At 34.8% G+C, this 20,149-nt stretch overlaps 2 protein-coding genes across 6 annotated transcripts; one reads left to right on the plus strand and one right to left on the minus strand.

Moving 5' to 3' along the window:
- Nucleotides 1-3,771: 3,771 nt before the first annotated feature.
- LOC105329583 (uncharacterized) lies at nucleotides 3,772-5,483 on the minus strand. Its single transcript, XM_034480840.2, has 5 exons — nucleotides 5,307-5,483; nucleotides 4,712-4,783; nucleotides 4,243-4,317; nucleotides 4,006-4,156; nucleotides 3,772-3,812 (listed from the first exon to the last, which is right to left on the minus strand). Exons 1-4 carry the CDS (start codon nucleotides 5,355-5,357, stop codon nucleotides 4,022-4,024), a joined length of 333 nt encoding a protein of 110 aa, XP_034336731.2. The 5' UTR covers nucleotides 5,358-5,483; the 3' UTR covers nucleotides 3,772-3,812; nucleotides 4,006-4,021.
- Nucleotides 5,484-11,255: 5,772 nt separating this feature from the next.
- On the plus strand, nucleotides 11,256-19,184 carry LOC105329582 (putative ankyrin repeat protein RF_0381). Of its 5 annotated transcripts, none has more exons than XM_034480841.2 (6): nucleotides 11,256-11,816; nucleotides 14,739-14,824; nucleotides 16,125-16,616; nucleotides 17,013-17,107; nucleotides 17,574-17,703; nucleotides 18,217-19,184. In XM_034480841.2, exons 2-6 carry the CDS (start codon nucleotides 14,811-14,813, stop codon nucleotides 19,145-19,147), a joined length of 1,662 nt encoding a protein of 553 aa, XP_034336732.2. In that variant the 5' UTR covers nucleotides 11,256-11,816; nucleotides 14,739-14,810; the 3' UTR covers nucleotides 19,148-19,184. The 5 variants fall into 5 exon arrangements, with proteins under 5 accessions (XP_034336732.2, XP_034336733.2, XP_034336734.2 ...); XM_034480843.2 differs by lacking the exon at nucleotides 11,256-11,816 and adding an exon at nucleotides 13,925-14,600; XM_034480842.2 differs by lacking the exon at nucleotides 14,739-14,824 and having other exon boundaries at nucleotides 11,257-11,816.
- Nucleotides 19,185-20,149: the final 965 nt, after the last annotated feature.

Consider the following 20,149-nt stretch of genomic DNA (forward strand, 5'->3'; position numbering starts at 1 on the left):
GGTATTTGACCTGTGTCCTTGGTTAACCCCCACCCCACCCCCATCCCCGTTCTAAAAACGTTAAATTAGATTCACGAGTGTTAACAAATCATCAAACTATCAACAAATTAGAAATTCATTTCCAGAATTTGTGATATAAAAATATTTTTTCAAAGTGCGTTAAGAGTGTCGATACTAAAATATGTTGATGTACCTTCATAACGCACTTTGAACAAAAATTTCAAAGTGGGTTAACTTGGTCCAAAATTTAAAGCACTTTGAAAAAAAAATTCAAAGTGCGTAATTTTTTCAAAGTGCGTTGCCGCAGTCCTATAATGCAAGAAAATTGGGTTATAACTGATGTCTTTTAGGAAAGTGTGTTATCGTCTTTTTGCACTTTTTCTTTTTGGGGAAAGCGCTTTAATGCCTTTTATTTGCTTTATAAGTCTTTTTCGCCTTATAACGCTCACCAAAGGCAACATTGCGTTATTACGTCATTTGGAAAGATGTTCCCTACTACAGAGAATTAATATGACATTTAATTATCGTTAAAACGCATTATTTGCATTATAACGCCTTTTTAAAAATCTTTTGGAAAAGCGTTATGCAATTATTCGTGTTACGATTCTTTAATATTTTTTCGTTGTTATGGCTGTTGAAAAGGCATTATTACGCCTTTTTTCGGGGGTAATACACTTTGTAGTTTATTTTTCAGTAAAGTAAATGATAATTTCAGGCTTTATATAATTTGTCCGCGTCCAGTTCGCCTCTGAAGTTCACTAAGGATACGACGTGATAGTTCCATGATGGCATCATCGTTCATATCCCATATGTGGACCACTGCAATTCGTCACTCCTCTAGCGTAGTATCCATGCTAAATAAACCTGATGGGTGCTACTTATTACTGAACCCCCTTTTACTATTGTGTAAGTATAAATACGGATTTTACTACGGAGGAAGATAAACGACAACTGTCTTTTGAATTCTTATCAATCAAGAAGCAACTAACACCACTTTTTATTTGTCACTCCAATACCGAAATTTGCTAGATATAAACCTATATTCAGTGAATTTAAATTATTTATTCAAAGACATGCATATTAAAAAACAAATTCTACATGCAAAAAAAATTGATAAAAAAAGAGCATGCAGTTTTGTAAAAAAAAAAAAAAAAAACACTATGGCATGCATGTAGTGATCTTTGCGTTTTGAGACAAAATGTGTACCTCTCAAATAATCTAGCTTCTTTTTTCTGAGAACTACAAATGTTTTGTATGACTGATTAAGTCATCGTCTTAGATTAATTACAGATACGTTAATGATAGACATAACGGTTGAAATGTCAGAAATAAACTAATACTTCAACACTAATTAAGTAGTGTCTAAATGGTGATAACTCATTTCAAACTTCTGTATATTAAGACAATATACACCGTGTGTAACTAAATACTTGCACTATTTGTAATCTAATGCTCGCACAATGCCTATACTGCATCTCTACTGATAGAGATCGATCTATCCATTATCACATTTAGTTGTAGACAGTGTGCAAATGGCGTTAAGCTAAGTTCTAGACAGTGTGCAAAAGGCTTGGCATACAAAAGGCATTGAGCTAAGCTCAGGACAGTATGCAAAAGGCTTGGTATGCAAAAGGCATTAAGATTAGTTCTAGACAGTATGCAAAAGGCTTGGTATGCAAAAGGAATTAAGCTTAGTTCTAGACAGTATGCAAAAAGGCTTGGTATGCAAAAGGCATTAAGCTAATTTGTAGACAGTATGCAAAAGACTTGGTAAACTATGCAAATGGCTTTAAGTTTAGTTGTAATTTTTATGGAAAAAGCCATGTACATGTGTACTAGTATGCAAATGGTGTTAAGCTTAGTAGTATATAGCAGGCATGGGCACGATTACTCAAAAATGTAATCGATTAATAATCGATTACATAGGGTAATTTTGTGTAATCGATTATTCTCATTTTTGTCCACTAATCGATTGTAATCGATTACTTTATAAGACGTAATCGATTAATAATTGATTACTTTAAAAAAAATTCATTAAAATGTGCATGGTACCTCTTCAGAACATATCATATATTAAACTCTTCAAGTTAATTTGGTTTTTTCATTATATGAATGATATGAAAATTTCAGAATTTATATTTCAATTTTAATAAGATAACATTTTATAATTTCTACTGCTTATTTAAATCATAAGCAATTATAAAGAGAGCTCTGTCATTTAAATTATGAAAACAAGGTTTAAAAAATTAAAATTTTTTTTAAAAATATCATAGGCAATATCAAAAGAACTTTGAGGGAACCTTGCTTCACGATTTGAATGAACTGTGTTTGGAGCTTATAATTGTTCTGATTTAATAGATCCTTGTTGGGCAATTTTAATTGTTATCTAAACATGATTAGGGTGGTCACACCTCATTAACTGCTTTGTGCATTCCTTACCTGGCAAGAACAAACACACTTACTGACACTTACACACCATTTTTTTTGTTTCTCTGGCAAAAAAGACACTAAATATAACCTCTCTCTCTCTCTCTCTTTCTCTCCCTCCCTCTCTATCTGTCTCTCTTTAAATAATGGTCAGTAGCTTAGCGATTTTTCTCTGCCACAACTTGGTTAAATAATCAAAAAATTCTGCAAGGAAGTGTGAAACACAGAGTGAACTGATTATTTGATTATATACTCAATGACCTTTGAACCAATAGTTATATTTGAAGTGAAAATGGAAAATCATAAAAAATGAATATAAACAATTTTATTTTAAAATTTATAAAATGTATTATAAACAACACTTGAAGAGCATTTTTTCATACAATATGTGCATCACAATATGTTTATGTAAAGAGTAATCGAAAGTAATCGAAAAAGTATTTATAATTACACTGAACTTTTTGGCTGTAATCGATTAAATTACGATTACAAGTAATCGAAAATCTCTTCGATTACAGATTACTGTCGATTACTCGAAAAAGAGTAATCATTACAATCGATTACGATTACTCGATTACGATTACCCCATGCCTGGTATATAGTATGTAAAAAGATAAGTATGCAATGACTTTAAGCTTAGCTGTAGACAGTATGTAGAAAGCTCAATATCCAAAAAGTTTAGTTCGCAAATTGCTTTAAGCTTAGTTCTAGACAGTATGTTAAAAGCCTAAAGATGCAAAATGGCGAAAAGCTTAGTTCTAGACAGTATACAAAAAAAGTGTGAAGCTTAGAAACGATTTGACGTAAAAAGCCTATGCTTAGTTCAGTCAGTATGTGAAAAAAGAGATAAGCCTTATTGTAGACTTATGCAAAATGTGTTAAGCATAGTTGTACGCTGTGTGCCATAAAAAGTCTTTGCATAGTGATTTCAGTAAATCTCAGTCTTAGAAGTACAAACGTCCCAAACAACGATAAACTGTTGTATAAAGGGAATGTCTGCGCCATGACTCATGCACATTTTCATGTAGGCTACTGCACAAAACTAATAGTTCAAAGTCAACTTTAGTTGATTCGAAATGAAGCACATGTTACTGGCCCATGTGTCAAAGAAACTGTCTTAGCTGGCACATAAATGTCCCGGATTATTGTCAATCTCGCCTATTGACCTTAAGTCAAACACCATGGTGCAAATGTCCGTGACACAGACACACAGTTCTCATTCTTAAGATATCAACGTTGTCTTCAATGATTCCGTGCAGTCCAACTCAAAGTTACACACGGCATAGTCCATTCAGGGAGTCTACGATAATCATAGTTGTATATTTCCACAGAAATTACATGAGTCATGCTTTCTCTTGTTCTATGTGAAATGCCCTAGCAATCCACTAAAAAGAAAAACAATTTCCCTTTTTAATCAATTATAATTTTAAACATCTATCTTAATAAAACTGATACGACTTAGTTTGTAAAACCTTTGGAAAAATGCGCTTGACAAAAACCATTTAGACAAACAAAAATTGTATCTGGATTACATCCTTGTGAACAGTCAGTCAATAAATTCCAGATTGAGATACTAACCCAAAAGTTTCCCCCTTCAGTAGATGTAGAAGGACTTATTAAGGTCATCAGTCTGCACGTGTCTCTTAGGGACTTTGTGCTTCCTGGGTTGAGGGATGTCATGGCGGCGGAGAGGGCGGTGCTTGAAGTTTGTACGAGCCAGCCATTCGATCTGTAATCCACATAAATATTCATTATTCCAAGAGATTTGCGAGATTGATGAGTATATTTCAAATATCAAACAGGGTGTTCACTGACCGTGTGGGTGGGTTGCGGGATGGTGGGCAACTCCCGTCGATCTTCTGATTTGTTGATGGCACCTGTCAGGCGGTACTGCAATGCAAAATCAAACTTTTAAGAAATTTGACATAAACCTCATAGATTTCATTTAGAACTAGAAAAATCTTGTGTACATGTATTGTTCTTGTGTTAAAATAAGAGTGAATGCAGCGCAAAAATAACGAGTATTTTATGTATCGTCCATGGTTTATAATCATAAAATTATGATTAATTAACCCAGGATAGCCACATGATGTATCTTACCCAGTCATTCATATGCTCTTTCCATCCGTGACGGAATGAAGCAAACGATGGCTGTTGCTATAGATACACAGTTACAGATAATGAGAAAATGTAATGACAGAAAAACAGACAGACAGACGGAAAGACGGAAAAAAGATCTCTCTGAGAGAGAGAGAGAGAGAGAGAGAGAGAGATATGAACTTACGCTAGACTTCATATGAAGCTCCAGCAACACCTCGTACCATTGACACTCATCTGTAGAGGTCTCTATACAGCGCTGTATAGACAAAACACAACATTGTATTCATAAGGGTAACATTCGTAAGGCGACATATAGCGATACGCGCATGTATTTCATCGCTTAAATTATTCCTTGAATTAGTTCAGGATATATTTTTAAAAAAACATTTATTGCATTTTTCAATCATTTTCATTTCATGATTCATTTTCTTAATAGATTTTAATTACATTATGGCTCTAATGTTCATATACACCCATTAATATTAATCTGAAGAAATATAAAGGGAGCATCGATCAGCCTCTACCCGTCCATTCGATATCGAAGACTGTGTAACTTTGGTGCATATTTGTAAGCCCAAAATGTCGTATCTATTATATTATTAAATCTGTTTTTTGTATGGATGAAATTAATGTGAAAAGGATAAACCGTGATTTAAAAAAATTATGAAAATGGCATGTCTCCAGACCCCGTGCAAGCGTAGTTAAAATTTTAATCTATTGTAAATATAAAGATAATAGCCTTTCCTTTTAAAATGAGTATACATTTTGAAAGACAGTACCCTCTTAGACACGCTTTCATGCTTTCTACTATCCGATCGCTCTCGTTTCATGCTGATTTTGTCAGATTTTTTCGCTGTGCGTAAAACACGTCAAGCTGCCACCGATCGAAGTCAGTAACTAACGCGGTAACCACAACGCAACCGCTCCTAGGATTTAGCGTTACGTCGCCCTTGACAACGTAAAGGTACAGGTGCCGTCATTACCTTATATGGACTATAGATATCATTTTTTGACTTACCTCAAATGAGTGAAAGGTAATCCATTCACAGGGTAGTTCAAACTATTCTACTGTTATACCACATTGACGTACGTTTTTTTATGTAATGTGACGTCACAGTACGAAAATCGCGCAATTTTCCGTAAATTCTAACCCAGTGTAATCATGAGACTTACAGCCTTGCCACGTCAATATTTTGTTGTTGTCTGGCAAACTATGGTTTTTTACCGTTCTCTGATTTAATGTTACCTAGAATAACTAGCATCATGCCCTGGCTACTGAGCATATATCTTAAATTAAAATAATTACCCAATGCTTTGTACAGTAGATTCTTAACTAAACGCGAGGTTTCAGAACAAACTCTCGTAGAACTGCAAATGCAACTCCGTGAGGATTTTAAAATCTCGCTATTGTTTTACTGACAGTTACTAACTAAATAAAAGTACAAAAGGTTAACTTTTGTGATTTTATATATGTTCTTGATATTTGATACAAAATGTCGTAAGTGCGGAATTAAATGAACCAGTTTCGGGGGACTGGTCAAGCAGCACTTAAAATTAAAAAAATATAGATGGCACAGGTCCAGGACCAGGGTAAATTTAACGTAACGAACTAAAGCATAACAACTCTAATTTAATAAAATATTTTTCGTTATCAGTATTTGCCATAACTAGAAACCCAACCAGTCTCGCGATCGCTCATTCCTTAGTCACATTTTGGCAGATGGTCGGGCCACCATAATTTTGGTCGGTATATGGTAAGCCCCTTTCACAATTGGCGCACGAGCAGAAGCGACCAAATATTCGTGCGACCAAAAAAATTAGATATGAATCGTTAGTTGTTGCCGAAATAATCGCATATGAAAAAAGTATTCGTACGAATTTTGCACGATCTAAGCAAGCATTGTGCGATATAAACGCATTGAATCTTGCGATATATCTTGCGTCTGTATGCGACTGTTGTACAATGAAAGCAACTGTTGAAAGATAATACGATAGGAACGCGCGAGATACTAGGTGATCGGACGATTGAACGTGCGCCAATGTGATTGGACGTGCGATTATGTGTTCCATGGTACGAATGATCGTGCGAGTCAGAGGGGGTATATATACCGCCCATATTAAGTAGACATAGTTGAAAGCGAGAAAAGATGCCGCCCAAGAAGATACAGATGTGCAGCAGCATTTATTATTACACCTCATTATGATTATTCTATTATATCTGATTGGTTTAGAAAGTCATGTGACAGGACGATGTCATAAGAATGAAAAAGCCGATATTAGCATACGATATAGACAAATATGAATAAATCAAAAATATTTAATCATTATGATTCTCAGAACCAACTTAACTATCAAAGTTTTATGAAAGAAAAGTGAGACAGTTACATGGAAAATCAAACAATCACGACGTTAATGTTGCGACTGTTGAAAAGTCAAACATTATAAGAAATCAACGTATTTTGTGTAATCATATGTTGCTTGGTAGAATAAAACGTTTATTGCATTTATGTTCAGGGAATATGAAGATTTACTCACTAGACTAGGGACACCCCGATCGGTGAACACTACTCACTAGGCCAGACCCCGATAGGTGAACACTACTCATAAGGCTAGACCCCGATCGGTAAACACTACTCACAAGGCTAGGGAGATACCGATCGGTGAACACTACTCGCTAGGCTAGGGACACCCCGATCGGTGAACACTACTCACTAGGCTAGAGAGATCCCGATCGGTGAACACTACTCACATGGTTAGGGACACCCCGATCGGTGAACACTACTCACTAGGCTAGAGAGATCCCGATCGGTGAACACTACTCACTAGGCTAGAGAGATCCCGATCGGTTAACACTACTCACAAGGCCAGGGAGACCCCGATTGGTGAACACTACTCACTAGGCTAGGGAGATCCCGATCGGTGAACACTACTCACTAGACTAGGGAGATCCCGATCGGTGAACACTACTCACTAGGCTAGGGACACCCCGATCGGTGAACACTACTCACAAGGCTAGGGAGATCCTGATCGGTGAACACTACTCACATGGTTAGGGACACCCCGCTCGGTGAACACTACTCACAAGGCTAGAGAGATCCCGATTAGTGAACACTACTAATTAGGCTATGGAGATCCTGATCGTTGAACACTCCTCACTAGGCTTTGGACACCCCGATCAGTGAACACTACTCACTAGGCTAGGGAGATCCCGATTAATTAACACTACTCACTGGGTTTATGGGACCAAAATCACTGGAAACTACTCACCTGGAAAGGTACAGTTGATCTGTCCACACTACTCACTTGGCTATTGACAGTCCGAAGTGAACACAACTTATCCTTCTTTGAACAATCAACCCTATTTACGCTTTTTGACTCGTTTAAACTGGACATATACCATGCATTATTGCACAGATTTATGTACAGTCGTGCTTTGATTACTCCCTAAGCCATATTTACATATTCAAAAGTTGTGTTCATGTGCTTGATGATTTCCAATTCATGCAAAAACCTAGAGTGTTCTTGTCTCTGGAATAATCACACTGAAACCTGCAAACGTCAATGAATGTCATAATGAATAGAAGGGGTGGGGTCAGTTTGATCAAACTAATCTATACAAAGCGCCTTGTCAAAAGCTAGGGCTTGTTTCACCCAAAATAACACATACTGCTGTTGCGCCGAATACTAGTAGTCCTTTGGATAATATTAGCTACATGTAAGAGTATACCTCGACATATAGTACAGGGGATCTAAACACAATGTGCAAAGCGAAACAACTAAGGACTAGTCAGTCAGATGACACCAGATTCTGAAGAACGAGGAGGTCCTCATTGGGTCCCCAGCGCCAACGAGAGTCGAGCTGATCAAAACCAATTTTGGCGCCCGTGCTCTATCATACTGTTATAGAGGGGCCAGTCTAAATATTTCGCTTTGGGCCATAACTAGAACATGTGCCATCGGGTTCGCTGGGTATTGGGAAGCTCAAAGGGGCTGAAACATGGCGGCTAGTGGAGAAACTTCACATACGACTTGCACCACTCGAATGACAAAGGATTCTGGACGATACAGGGTATCCAATTGGGGTCTTCGCAGTCAAAGTTAGCCTGATCAGGTTAGCTATACCCTTACGTTGCCTCTGATGGTTACTGACCTTTTGCTATAAGTAACTCTAGTTTCTTTAGTAATTGACTCAATAGGTTATACATGTATATGATTAATATCAAGTGTGATTTCACAATGCATCGGACAATCTTGGTCGGATCGTATTTATTTTTGATCAAATGTCTGCTATGGTCCAAATGAAAATAAAACTTGCCTGAGAAGACACATGTGACCCCCCCCCCCCCCACACACACACACACACACCTTAATATTTGAAAGATTGATATAAAATTTAATTGAATAAACTCATAGAAAATATGAAAGCAAATATATGCAGTAGGTGGATAATTCCCAATGGATCAAAAGTGATGGTGACCAAAAAGTCACACCTCAAAGTGCAAGTCTTCGACAATGGTTAACTTAAAACTTGCGAAGCTTCAAAATTTAAATTTAATGTTCACAAAAATTAAATATGCTATAAAACGCAAATATTTCGTAATTTTAGAAAAATTGACTCGAATATCAGCAAATTTTAAGCTTATATATAAGGCAGATGTTATGCTTCTAACTTCCCTTAATGAAATCGAAGGGCTTTCATACATTTTACGTTTAAGAATTAGTAAACAACGATTTTGAAATCTATTCCATAGAGATGATTGATACATGTTTGCGGAGACTATATTTATGTACAAACATTTTATTTGAAACTTGAATGTTTCAAATAACATTTTATTTTAACGACCGAGGGATTAACATTAATGTTCAAACATCAAAACTCGATCTCTGCTCCGTTGGGACTTTAATCAACCTGAATTTTCACCTGACATAAAAACAGGTAGAAGTACATTTTTGATTTACACTTACCTTTTAATGCATCACTTTAAAACTGTTAGTTATCGCCATGTTTTGATTAGGATTTAGATTGGCTTCGTTAAATAAGTAGATTTCTATGCGGTATCAATTTATCCCATGCAATTTTATGTACATTTAATATTTCTATCAGTTACCAACAAGTATAGAATTAAAACCCAAGAATTTTCAAGAATTAACAAAGTGAAAGAAAGTTTTGACCATTGTCGCTATATGCAAAAGAACGGCTGATTCTTAAGAATCAAAATTTGTACTTTCATGGCAATTGTACAAACAACAGATAGATCTAACTTTTATGTACTAGAGGGGGGGGGGCATAAAATTTTATCCTAACTTATGTGTATCCAAGTAATCCTTGGGTATGGAACGAAACAGGTGACAACTTCAAGACGCCCATATTTCAGGGTTTTGTTGACTGGGTCACGGGGTGCGTAGAGTGGCAGCACTGAGGTGGTATCTTGTACAGAAGGTATATCGATCCTGCAACGACGTGTGAAAAGTCGCAAACTGATTAGTTATGAAAAGAAACGGTTTGTAATTTATCCTAAATCACTGCTAAATGCGGAAAATAGCTTTAAAAAACTGAATTACTGGAAGATTAAGAGCCCCTAGCTTCCTTTGATGATAATTTGTTTGAGGTGTGTGTATTTGTTTGAGGTGTGTTTGGTTGGTGGGAAGGGGGGTGGGGTGCTGGTTTTGTATTTTCACGCAATAACTTACATGCTGCCTTTTATTAAACAATGATAATTACAGGTTTAATTTATTAAACAGAGTAAGATTTTTTTGACTGATAAATTACAAGTTTAATATGTTAATTTTACGAGTAGAAAAATACATTGAGTCAAAGCACAACAGTATTAAAAAGTGAGGAGTTACAAATCTAAATACTAACAAATTAAAGACAGAGGTATGTAATTGCCCGAAAGTAGACCAAGCATGCAGCATTTTATTTCGTCTTTTAATTATAATTCGTTGAGTGGAGTATATTTTCAAAACTTTCATTGCCTATAAAAACGGAAAGTGGCAAAATGTGAATACCGTATTGAATCGAGCAGCTTCACTCTAGTTTTATATACAAAGATTAAAGTTTAGATCTGATAACAGCTTTTTTTTTTACGTTTTAATAGTTGGGTTTGGAATGAAAAGAAATGATTTGCTTTGTATGTACTTGCAAGGTTTGCCTGCACGAAACAGAAAACCCCCAATGAAACAGGCACATATGCAGATGCAACTCTGAAGTGTGATATAATGCTGTTGTGGGTTTTTTCCTCATCGACAGAATATTATTTGTAATTTTATTTTATTTCATAAATACAAATACACACTCACTTAGACTTGGTTTCACCTCATCTACACGTAATATTCAAACTAATTTCGTACACAAATTTAAAACATCGTAATTAATTTCTTTTTACGTACAAAATCTGTTCTCGTGTTATATCCGATCTTCAAAATTTTATTTACAATCATTTATGTTTTAATGCGATTTACTTATACTGCTCTGAAACTCCCACAATATATTTCTATTGATAAAAATGGCAATTAAAGGAAACAGCAGTTGCAGCATTCATGTCTTCCATTCACGATCGCGTAATTATGTACAAGAGGTACACCCCTTTATCGTGGTTGAAAAAAGAACTAATATATTCATTTAAATTCAGGACTGGTTAATTATCACAGATTTCTTCAAGTACATTACGCCTTTTCTTTCTGCCGGTCCATTAAAAAAAATCCCAGCAAAGAAATAATCACAACTTGAAAAGCAATATGTAAATTGGTTGATCAATTGAATTGATTTTGATATCGCCGAACAGTGGGGAAAAATTTTCTCTCTAACGAGTCTCCATGTCTTCTTGGCAGAGAAAGGCCTTTTCTCGATGATTGATTTTGCCTATATTATGATCCTGACAGGCCCGCTTGCTGAAATAGGACTTTTAAAAAACATGGTGTTGCAATGTGTATATATCTATTGTCACAATGGACTTTCCCTAAACACAAAAGAGGGGCAATTTCTTATCCGCTAGAAACGATCTTTGTGGAAAACAATAGGAAAACTGCAGAAGACATGGGGATTTAATATACGGGCTGTCAGCCTTGTATTTATAAGTATTTACTAGTCAGCTGAGAAGAGTTCCACTCCGGCGTTAGTTTGAGTGATTGACAACCCTCTTACCGGTGAAGATGATACTGTTGGCGTTTTTTGGACACTGCCTAAAGACAAAACAATCTCTAAGATAATATATGGATAAGCAGGGATTATATATCTAGGAAGCAGGTGGCGAATTTCACTTGTTACAACGAGATATGGAAAGAAAAAGGTTTGTTATTTTAAACTTTTTATAATGTAGAAAATTGATTTTTCTTGGTATGATTCTTTCAGAGTTGTTTGTTAAAAATTGCTTATTTTAAAAACCAAATTTTCAAAAGGGTTGTAAATTTTATATTGATCTCTTTATTACGAAAATAAGTTCTAACTATAAAAAAAATCTGTCAAATTATTATGATACTATTTGAAGATCAAGCATGTAAATATCTGCAAGACAATTCATTCACAGAATATTGGTACGTTTATCTAATCTATTCTTTGATGCCTGTCATTGGATATCTTTGAATGTATCAGAATAATATCTGATCACGAATCAATGATCAAAAATATTCGTTGCTATTTCCCTGGACATGAGCATGAGGGAAGGACTTTAAAACAGGTCATTTTAAAAACACTTGACACTGCAATAGCAACCCCGAAGTCAAAAACAACAATGGCTAGTTCCGAGTTCTTTTGAAATCCGCTCTGTGTTTTTGTTTCTTGACAAAATCTTATCTCGATAATCTTTGTCCAAAATGTGGAATTTATGGTTACCCATAATCAGCTTAGGGCTTAATGAGATTAACAACAAAAAGTAAATTTTCGTCAAAGCTGTCCTCTTTAAAGGGTCTTTTCTTACCTTGAAAAAAGAGAGTAAATATAAATAATTTAACGCTAACTTCCTATGAAATACTGTACAATGATAGGATATATAACTTTCAAGATTGATGGGAAAATTACACCGGTATATAGGGTAGTAGTTGTTTATATGCCTTCGTTTAAAGAGTTCCAATTTCATTTGAAAATTGGTCATTTCATACATAGATATCAATCGTGCATGAACATGTATGATAAATTGCTGTTATTGTTTCTAAATAAAATATATGGAATGCACGTCATTAAACCGAGTCAAAGATAATTTAAAGCACTGCCACATTATCAAGAACACAAGTTTTTCTATCAACAATTAAAAATTTCATATTCAGTTGATATGGATTATTATTGCTATCTAAGAAAAATGAATAAAACAATCAATAAATGAAATAAAAATGGGATGTGGTGTTTGTAAGAGCTCTATTTTACAGATTTTACTTTTTGTTGAATGGAAATGCAAAACAGTTAAACCATTAATCTAAAATAATATTTGACTAATCTGCCAGATTAAATTAATTCATCGGATTTAAAAGTTAGTATAGCCACAATGGTCGATATTCCCTTGGAGAAAAATGTCAGATTGTTTCTCCAGAACGTTTAATGTCAGATTAGTAAAAATTGTTGTCCTTAATCCCAGAGATACCGTATATCCACCAATCCAGAACTATATTACTAATTAAGCAGGTACATGTATAAAGTAAAATCACATGATAAAGTTATCACAAATCAAATCTTTTTATGACAAATATTATTTTACATTGACCATGCCTTTGCAACAAAGCAATATGGCAATTTTAATGAAAATGAAAATAAATATCGTGTATTTACATAATGTAAAAGTACCATAACCAATTAATATTCTCTATGTTTCTATATATTTCATGGGATTGATTTATAAACTAATTAACTTCATTTATCTTTAAAATCTGTTACATAACCTCAAACTCACAGTATCTGTACAATTTAATACACCCATGCATCCACCTCTTATATCTATATTTTATGGTTAAAGGAATAAAATATACTCGGTATCTAGGACCTCGCCATTGTATTGGCAAAATTTACTGAAGTTTAAGAAAAGCAGAAAACTCATCTGTCATGTAACAAAAAGTCAAAAAGGTTCGAATTTCTGAAAAATGGAATCTTAAGCAAAATCTCTCAGACTTTGGTATAACCTAGAATGTCATCTCCTCAAATTATGAAATCAACTGTACTCTGCATGGGTGCGCTCTGCGAACTTAATGAATACTGTGTACTTCGCTACAGAAAAATCGCCTTCGTCATGAAATAGATACATTATCATTAGAACCTTGATCACTATCGTGGCATTTACCTGTGCATCCATTATCCAAAATGGTCAGTATTCTAAATTCAATAAAATATTGATTTGGACTGCCTCCTTGACAATCAAATTCATTTATGTTTGTCATTTGAATTTCAAAACATGACTAAATATTGACTCTTCATCAAGTATTGCAGATCAATACTTTGACTAACAATAAATATTACCCAAGTAGTTTCTTTGGAAGAATATAATGGCCCGTAAGTATCCAGTATGGGGTGTTAAATAAATATTGGCGTCAAAAGATAGTTTAGCGTCATCGAAAATGTTCTTCACGCAATACTTGGAACTTATGAAAATAATATTATGTCAATATTTGTTTTCGAGCTATTTGGATCTCTATCAATATTACTCCTTCATTTTAACAGCCCTAGATCGGTATCGAACTGCAGGGCAAAAAAAAAAATTTCGTAAGAACATAGCAACGGAAATTTTGATGACCAATTGAGGTTGTAATCATAGTAAATGGATATAGGTTGACGCCATGCACGTTAAACTTCCAGCATGGGTAATACCTGTGCAATGGGAAAAATGAAACTATACCTTTAAAGAATGTCAAAGGAGGTTTAATTTTGACAGGAATAGAAATAAACCCCTGCTTTTGGCAGTCGTTTGAGACTTTGAAGTTCTGAAGTTCTGAAAGTGGATCTGAATACAATCAATGGAATTGGACAAGTTACAAGGAAACCCTTGAGTGGTGAAAATATCCAGGGGACATTTTTTGTGTTGATAAAAACTCGCTGGGATTGTTTTTGTAATCTGCAAAAAGGTGCTTTCTGACTCTTTAAGTTTTTTCTCAAGGTGAGGCTTCAGGGGCCTGTGAAAAGTGTTTCTCTTTGGGGGTGTGTCATTTTGGCAGAATCTGATGAAATTGCTCTCTTTAATCAAAAGAGATTGTTCTTAGCTTGTGCATATATAAAGATTACCTTCTGTTCCAAGGAATAGTAGATGCTTCAAATGCAGAGGAACGAACATTGAGAAACTTAACTCTTTTGATTTGAGCTTGCAGACATGATTGACAAGCGGTACGTGTACCATGTATAATTAAGAATATAATTTTCTAGTGCTTATAGGCAGATTTGGTATGCATTTCATGTGAATGGTTTTAATTAGGAAATTTTCTCTCTATTTTCAATACTGTATGTGTTGCCTTTTTGTATACTCATGCTATTCATCCCAGAAACATTAACCTTTTCCTACTGAACGCATTTGAAATTGAGAACGGATAATGGTTAATCTGTGAATCTTTTTATTGAATGGTCGTAGGATCATAAACACACATTCTCGGGCCGTCTGCGATTCCCGTTGTCAATAAATGTCAATTTTACCCAGGGTGACGAAATCTCAGACTTGAAATTCACACAATGAACACGATCCCACAGTGAATAAGAAAAGCTTGTGATTATTAAGTCTGTAATTTTAATAGGGGACTTTCTGCTAAGAATGAAGGATGAAAGGTGATAAAGGCTTCTTTACAAATCAATATAATGAATGGGTGATAAATTATAACTCGGAAAGGAGTTCAATGTTAATGAAATATTAGTCTGTGCATTCTTAGAGGAAGTGGATAAGGTATGTTCGCTGTATTGAATTTTTTACTTTACCTGTATCTTTAATTTTGCATATAGAAATATAGAATTTTGTATATAAACAGTTTAAGTTCATTTATTTTCACTCATAATATATAATGTTACATGAGGTATAGAATAGTTACATGTACTTACAAAAGTATAAGAAAAGCAGGATTTACAATAGAGAAACAGAAAAAAGTACACAATGATTTTTTTTTAATTTGTTACGTAGGTGAACAACACAGTGAAACTTGTGTTAGTAAGCTGCATGCATTTTTTTAATTCCCTAAAATTTCTTCAATGAATGATGTTTTGAATGAGATAATAGTATGAATATAACTATGGTAAAAAAATTTATTAGTAAACATCTAAAGACTTCATTTTACTGGTATGCTAGAATCTTTAAAATATCGGTAAGAGCCCATAACATTTAGGATACCCTTTAATGATTGCATTATGTACAAAATTTTGGATCAGTGCAGCAGCGAGAGGAAAAAAATCAATATTGTTTAATTAAAATCTCATATAATACAATGCCAGTATGTCCAAATCAATTTGAACCAAATTAGATTTCCATTGTATTAACGTAAACTCTAAATTACTACAACTTCTGGTTTCATGTTTTATTTAAATGGAAGGGGGGGGGGGGGATTTTTCTGAGTATGCATGAAATCTGAAATGGATGAAAGAAGGGTAAGTAGGCAAGCAAAAATTCAATGTTATTGATCAATTCAAAAACTTTTTCTGATTTCAGACCACAGAGTAGTAGGGGAGGCCGTGTGAGGTCAGCAGGAGCGAGTCGGAGGGGTCCACCCAAAATGGGCAAAACTAAAATGACAAATGGCACCACCAAGCCAGCAATCAATAAGGACCCACTTGCAATTCCAAGACCGCATGTCCCAGAAAAACAGAGCTTGAAATCACAGCCCAGACCTCCGGATGTGTCACTGGAATCTCCCCCTAACCCCGAATTACAGCGAATTCTGAAGGAAAACCCGGACATTCCTCCTGCTACAAGAGACTTCTTTGATTTCATGGTGGAGCGCAGGTATGACCAGGTTAAAAAGATGCTCAAAGAGAGGCTGGTTGACGTCAACTCTCGCGATACTGACAACCGTCTGCTCCCAACTCCTCTACTTATTGCTACTGAACTCAACGATGTGGAACTTGTGAAGTTGCTACTGAAAGCTAAACCCAAACCTGCCAATGTAAATGATGAAAACATCAAAGGAAGAAGACCCATTTGGTAATTCATGTTAAAATTCAGTAAACATTTACTTGAATACTTAGAGTGATGTTCTCAATTTCAATTCAGTTTCTTTGACTTCAAGTGCTATTAGATGTACTGTAGTTACTTTACATTGAAAATAACTTAATCAGAAAAGAGAAAACTGAAAAGTATTTGTTCGTCCATATTCAACTGCTCAACTGCTAGTCAATGAATTGCTCATGCAATATCCCCCAAAAATGGTAAATAAAAAATGACAATGAATTCGTTTGATTTGGTGTGAACTGATACTGCTAGTCTTACAAAATTTTATGGAGAAAAATATATATCAAATATTTGAACAGGTATTCAGCTATTAGACATAAGTAATTTCAAATGCAATCATAATGTATTGTACTGATTTCATTTCTGTAGGTGGGCAGCCAGATGGGCCAATGAGGAAATTACAGATCTACTGCTGAACAGCAGTAAACAGAAATGCGAGGTCAACTTTGTTGACAAAGAGACAGGTACGTATTTATAGTCCGTTATCACACCTTTAAATTTCCTGAGTCTTTATTTTATCAATGTGTCCCCTATATGTATTACTTGGTAAACAGTTAGATGATATTAAAGACAAGTGCAAATGTACTTTCTGCAACTTATATGGTTAACCTTGCTTCTGTAAGAGAAGATAGATTGACCTTTAGGTTTTTAGCTGACTATGTAACAGATTTATCAGTTTTGTATAATCATATTTATGTACATTCATGTAAATGGAATGCTTTAGCCACTTTTGGTTTTGAATTTTTCTTGTTCTTAAATACATACTGGTTTTTTTAAGAACATATGGAAAAAGAACTGAATGTGTGAATTAAAAGAAAAAAATCAGTATACATTTGTATTAGGTAAACACTAAAAAACTTTGTACCAGTACCAGTAAGTGAAGACTGGAGTTTCTCTTAGATATACTCACGACACATGTTCTGGTTTCAGGATGCGCTCCCCTTTACAGAGCCATTCTGTCTAATGCTGCCAATATAGTCCAGCTCCTGATTCATGCGGGGGCAGACATAAACCTCAGGATCATGGGTCTGGATGTCGGCGCTGAAACCCCTCTCATCAAGTAGGTCTCTCTCTGTTATCATTACCAGATCCCCCCCCCCCCCCAAAAAAAAATAAGTATAAATCTAAGAATGGGTCTCGGTCTCTCCATCTCTCTCTCTCTCTCTCTCTCTTTCTCTCTTTGTTTTTCTCTATAAGTTTACTAGTAAAATTATTTTAGCAACTAATTTTCAATTAACAATCCTAATAGAGCCACTTTAACAATACTAGGAACTTTGGGTAGGTTGTATCTAACAGCAATTGCTATAGACTTTTCTATGAGCTTTTTATTGTTCAACTATTTAGTTCCTGCATGGCTACTTATAGAAATCAACAACATTTGTCCACTTTATTCAGACCCATCATGATCATCATAATCTGTAATGGTGTATATTTTACTTGAGATCAGCATCAATTTCAACTTGTTTTGCTGTTGTAATAACTTAAAGTCCATGGTCTTGTTAAATTTCTATTTCTAAATCTTGAATTAGCTACATGTGTCCAATTAATGTATTTCTCATCTTTCATTCTGCAGAGCAATTCAAAAGGACAACAGGGAAATCTGCGAGTTGCTTGTAAACTCTCTGTGCAAACTACAGGCCAAAACTACAAGTGGACTGAATGCTTTACATTACGCCGTGGCATACAGACGGTATGAAATTTGTGAACTCTTGCTGGAAAATGGAATCAAGATTAATTCTAAAACTCCATCAGGAGTGACCGCCATGGCTGTAGCTGTCGAGCAACAAATTCCGGCCATGGTGAAACTACTGTTGGATTATGGGTACCGAATCGACAAGAGGTATAAATGGAAAGAGACTCCTCTCCAGCATGCCATAAGCATTCATTCTGAGGAATGTGCAGTGACATTGATACACTATGGTTGTAGTATAGTACCTGAAGGAAAATGGAAAGGACCATCCTATTTCTTTATGGCTGTGAATGAAAAACAAATGAAAGTTGTTAGATTCATGGTGGCCATAAAACCAACTTTACTCAATGAAAAATGGCTTCAAAAGAAAAAGTGGCCAGTTTCCATATATAGAAGGCCTGATATTGTAGAATGGCTTGAGAAAAAATGTCAGAAAGTGCAATCTTTAAAGGAACTTAGTCGCGGCCGTATATTTCAGTATTTAGGTAAATTTGGCATCAAGAAAATAGATAGTCTCCAATTACCAGATGCAATGAAAGAATACCTTAGATACAATGAATTCATCAAAGAAAAATATTATGTACGCAAAAAGTTAGACTTAAAGTGTTGTCCGTTTGAATGCCCGTCCTACTGTGCAAACAAGCGATGTTTACCTATAGAGATTTCTTCGTCCGAAGAAGACAGTGAAGCAAGTTCGTCAGAGGAAGAGACCTCAGACAGGGGAAACTACTGCAAGATCTGCATGATAAAACATCCCTCTGATATGACTGATAACCTTCATCATCAGCCCATTGGTTATAGTGGCAGGAAGTGACATCACTTAGCAACCAGACTGCAAATCAATTTTAAGTCTTTTTCTGAAGAAATACCGTCTTTTATTTTTTATATAATATATTATTGCATGGTTAAGTTATATCTTAAATGTCTTTGTGTATTACGGTATACAGTTTGTGCAATATTTCATTATTCTTGTGTCAAATCAGGCAAAGCAACTCACCTTAAACACTTTTCCATTGTACACTTTACAATTGCATGTAATTTAAATTTTCTTTTAATTTTAGAGCAGAGATTCATTTGCTCTTTTTGATGTTTTTTTTACCTATTGTATTATCTTATTTTCCTTAATTGTTAATTCATACACTAGGTATATGGTTTTTCAACTGGTACAATTACTCACTTTTAATCTTGTAATAAACTTAAGTTTGCATTTTGCTTTTGAACTCTTATTGAATAAGACGAGTTACACAAAATTATGTCAATAAAATCTGTTAAAAAATTATGCTACACAATGGGATTCAAATAAAAAAAAATCACTGCAAATTATCTTGTTTATGATATAATTCACATGAATATACAGGTGACTTTTACGTTATTTTTATCAGATTATTATACCATAATAAACAAAATAAATGAAGATATTAATATTTTTATTATTATACTTAAACAACATAATAAACTAAAATTTAAAGAGTCCATGTGATCAAATAAATGATAAAATGAAAAAATGACAATAACAAACCATGAACCATCTCAAAAATCCATAAAACGAAATACAAATTCAAAGCAGAGCAACACTGATCTCCAAATAGATAGAGGTAGGATCAGGTGCCTTAGGGAGGAGTAAGCATCCTCTGTTGACCGGTCACACCCGCTGTGTGCCCAATGTCATAAATGTTGCAAAATAATTGCAAAACAGCTGCAAAAATGCATAGCAGAAAAAATACATAATGGACATGTAAGTTGGTTATGTTAATTTTTTCTTGATGCAATATGTATACCTTTATAACCCAAATGAAGCACTACAAAGAAAACATGT

Source organism: Magallana gigas, chromosome 3 (assembly GCF_963853765.1).
Source record: "Magallana gigas chromosome 3, xbMagGiga1.1, whole genome shotgun sequence".
Taxonomy (NCBI): domain Eukaryota; kingdom Metazoa; phylum Mollusca; class Bivalvia; order Ostreida; family Ostreidae; genus Magallana; species Magallana gigas.

Coding starts and splice junctions, on each gene's coding strand:
- LOC105329583 (XM_034480840.2), bottom strand. CDS start 5,357: ATGAAACGAGAGCGATCGGATAGTAGAAAGCATGAAAGCGTGTCTAAG. Junction 4,318..4,711: donor AGCTTCATATGAAGTCTAGC/GTAAGTTCATAT, acceptor TTTGCATTGCAG/TACCGCCTGACAGGTGCCAT. Junction 4,157..4,242: donor TCCCGCAACCCACCCACACG/GTCAGTGAACAC, acceptor TGTGGATTACAG/ATCGAATGGCTGGCTCGTAC.
- LOC105329582 (XM_034480841.2), top strand. Junction 17,108..17,573: donor CTTTGTTGACAAAGAGACAG/GTACGTATTTAT, acceptor TTCTGGTTTCAG/GATGCGCTCCCCTTTACAGA. Junction 17,704..18,216: donor GCTGAAACCCCTCTCATCAA/GTAGGTCTCTCT, acceptor TTCATTCTGCAG/AGCAATTCAAAAGGACAACA.